This window comes from Aplysia californica, unplaced genomic scaffold (genome assembly GCF_000002075.1).
Source record: "Aplysia californica isolate F4 #8 unplaced genomic scaffold, AplCal3.0 scaffold00289, whole genome shotgun sequence".
Classification (NCBI taxonomy): domain Eukaryota; kingdom Metazoa; phylum Mollusca; class Gastropoda; order Aplysiida; family Aplysiidae; genus Aplysia; species Aplysia californica.
In genome coordinates, this window is record NW_004797559.1 from 872773 (window position 1) to 875679 (window position 2907).

Sequence of the window (2907 nt, forward strand, 5' to 3'; positions counted from 1 at the left end):
TATCTATCTATCTATCTATCTATCTATCTATCTATCTATCTATCTATCTATCTATGTTTCCTGCCTGTCTGCCTACCCGCCTGCCTGACTATCTCGACTGACTATCTGTTTGTCAATCTGTTTGATTTATCTCCCTTGTATACGTAACACCTCCCCCCCCCCATCTTCTTCTTCCCTCCCACTAAATGTAGATAATACAACATATTATTTATTTATTTTTTTTTTCCATTGCCCTAGGAGTACAGGCATAAACAAGTCCTGGAGAAATCTAGCAAATGCAAGATCTGTATCTGTGTGTACGGCAGTGTGTCTTGTCGGAGTGTTTGCTGACACCGTCACTTGATGGAACATTTGGCGCACTGTCACGTGACGAAACATTCAACTCGGGGTCACGTGATAGGACATTCGACACACGATTACGTGATGGAATATATAGCACACTGTCTAGTGGCAAACATTCGACGACTGGTCACGGGATGGGACATTTGACGCACGTTCACGGGATGGGACATTTGACAGACTCTCAAGTGATGGGACATTTGGCAGACCATCATGTGATGGAACATTTGACAGACTATCTTGTGATGGGACATTTGACGCACGTTCACGGTATGGGACATTTGACAGACTCTCAAGTGATGGGACATTTGGCAGACCATCATGTGATGGAACATTTGACAGACTATCATGGGATGGAGCATTTGTCGCACGTTCACGGGAAGGGACATTTGACACAGTCCCGCAACTCTTGACACACCTGTTGGCACCACGAGATTGAACGTCCTGGAGAATCACGTGAACGCATTTAGTCACAGTCCGTTGATTGGACATCCACTGGAGCCACGTGACTTGACAACGACAACGACGACGACAGCAATAAATGCAGCTGCTACATCGGCAACAACAACAGCAACAACAGCAACAGCAACAGCAACAATAACAATAACAACAACAACAACAACAACAACAACGTCGGTAACAAAAAACACACACAACAAAAACAACAACAACAACAGCAACGACGGCGATAACGATAACAAAAGAAATGGTAACTGCAGCTACACTACCACCACGATCACCACCACTGCCATCACCACCACCACCACCTCCAACAACAACAAAACAACAATAACAACAACAACAGCTAGAACAACAATAGCAATAACAACAACGACGACAACGACAACAATAATAACTGCGACCACCACTAACAATAACAGCAACAAATTCACCACCAACAAGTATCCTCTAACATTTGTACACTTAAGAAAATAAACTCAAGTCACAATTTTCTTCAAATATCTTTTTTATTGCATTTTGGTTGTAGTGTTTTCTTCAATATAAAAGGTCATGGAAATCTCAGACATTTATAAACAAAATAAACAAAAAACGACATTTTATATCGAGGAATGTAGTGGGAAGATGACTGTGTGTTAGATGAAGGAATGAAAAGGACATTGAGTAATCATCAATGCTGTTATTGTTATTGCTGTTGTTTCTGTGGGGTTTCATCTCAGTGTTTGTCTTTTTCTTGTCGGCAATGTTTTGTTGTTGTTGTTGTTAGTGCTAAGGATGAAGCTGTGGTGGTTGCTGTTGTTGTTGTTATTATTGTCGGTGTTGTTGTTGTTATTGTTGTTGTTGTGGTGGCGATTTTACTTTCTGCTTTCCTTCTATCCAAATGTGTTGGTGGCATTGACAATGACACTGTCGAACAATGACGGTGACGATCAGAACAGCAGCAACAATGACATCACCGGCGAAATGATTATGTTGATAATGATGATGATGATGATGCTGATGGTGATGATGATGTTGATGACGATGATGATGATGATGATGATGATGATGATGATGATGATGATGATGATGATGATGATGATGATGATGATGATGATGATTCCATCACCTCAATATCAAAGATACTACAAACTGTACAAAAGTCCTGAAGGTATTCATTATATATACAGGCGGACAATCGTCTTCAAATAAACACGATGACACAGTCTCAAACACCACACTCCTCAGTCTGTTCCATAGCTCATCCTACACAAAAACATTACAGTTTTTATTGTTAATAACGTTTGATTCCAAGTAAATTGAGCCTTGAGATTTTAAATCCTGATTTGTCTTTTCAAGAAATATTTTTTCAACATCATGGGTTGATGCGAAAGGGCACATCTCCCTGGCACGTGTGGCCTTTCTGTGCGCGTCCGTCTGAGGTTGAAAATAATCATATCTATGGAACATATCACTTTTGTCCTTTTTTTACTGTGTTGTATTCAAACTAACAAACCTCACTTTTGAACACATGATAATTGGACATTTTCAAACCAAAAGATTTAACGAAAACGGGCAGCCACAAAAAAAAAAAAAAAATCAACTTCCTCTTGTACAAAGTTTAACGATATGGATCTGTGTGAGTTTTGGTGCTTTGTAAATGATTACATTTTCTTACTAAGTTAAAAAGAAAATGCTTATTGATACTCGAGCCAGAAAAATTTACTTACAGTTAATTAAAACAAATTGATACTGCGTCACTTCAGGAAGTTTGCTGAAAATTTATGAAGGAGAGGTCAAACGCTATCTGAAAAAAACCAAATGTTTTTTGGGTTGGATGAGCTATACCTACAGCTAATCGAAAACGCTCTAACTTTAAACACGGGAACCATCGGTATTATATGTCAAAGGCACTGGACTGTATAAAAAGGACCCATATTCGTCATCGCTAGGATCGGTACCATATAAAAACATGCTATTCTGGTTACCTTGGCTAAACGCATCGTCCAAAAATAACGGACGAATTTATAGCAATGGGTTGTTTCTCCTAAAATGTTCTACGAGAGAGAGAGAGAGAGAGAGAGAGAAAGAGAAAGAGAGAGAGAGAGAGAGAGAGAGAGAGAGAAAGAG

General features: G+C 39.4%; 1 protein-coding gene and 1 long non-coding RNA gene across 7 annotated transcripts in view; one reads left to right on the forward strand and one right to left on the reverse strand.

Annotated features, from left to right (window-relative positions):
* LOC101859252 overlaps positions 1–1306 on the forward strand; it is a 13555-nt gene extending 12249 nt beyond the window's left edge. For all 6 annotated transcript variants that reach the window (XR_004858688.1, XR_004858689.1, XR_001184965.2 and 3 more), the window contains exon 3: positions 238–1306. This is a non-coding gene — a long non-coding RNA (uncharacterized LOC101859252). The remainder of the gene's footprint in view (positions 1–237) is intronic.
* Positions 1307–2152: 846 nt separating this feature from the next.
* The window catches only part of LOC101861740, an 8380-nt gene continuing 7625 nt past the window's right edge, over positions 2153–2907 (reverse strand). Inside the window, exon 5 of the mRNA XM_005101592.1 lies at positions 2153–2214. Coding sequence (XP_005101649.1) covers positions 2153–2214 — 62 coding nt within the window. The remainder of the gene's footprint in view (positions 2215–2907) is intronic.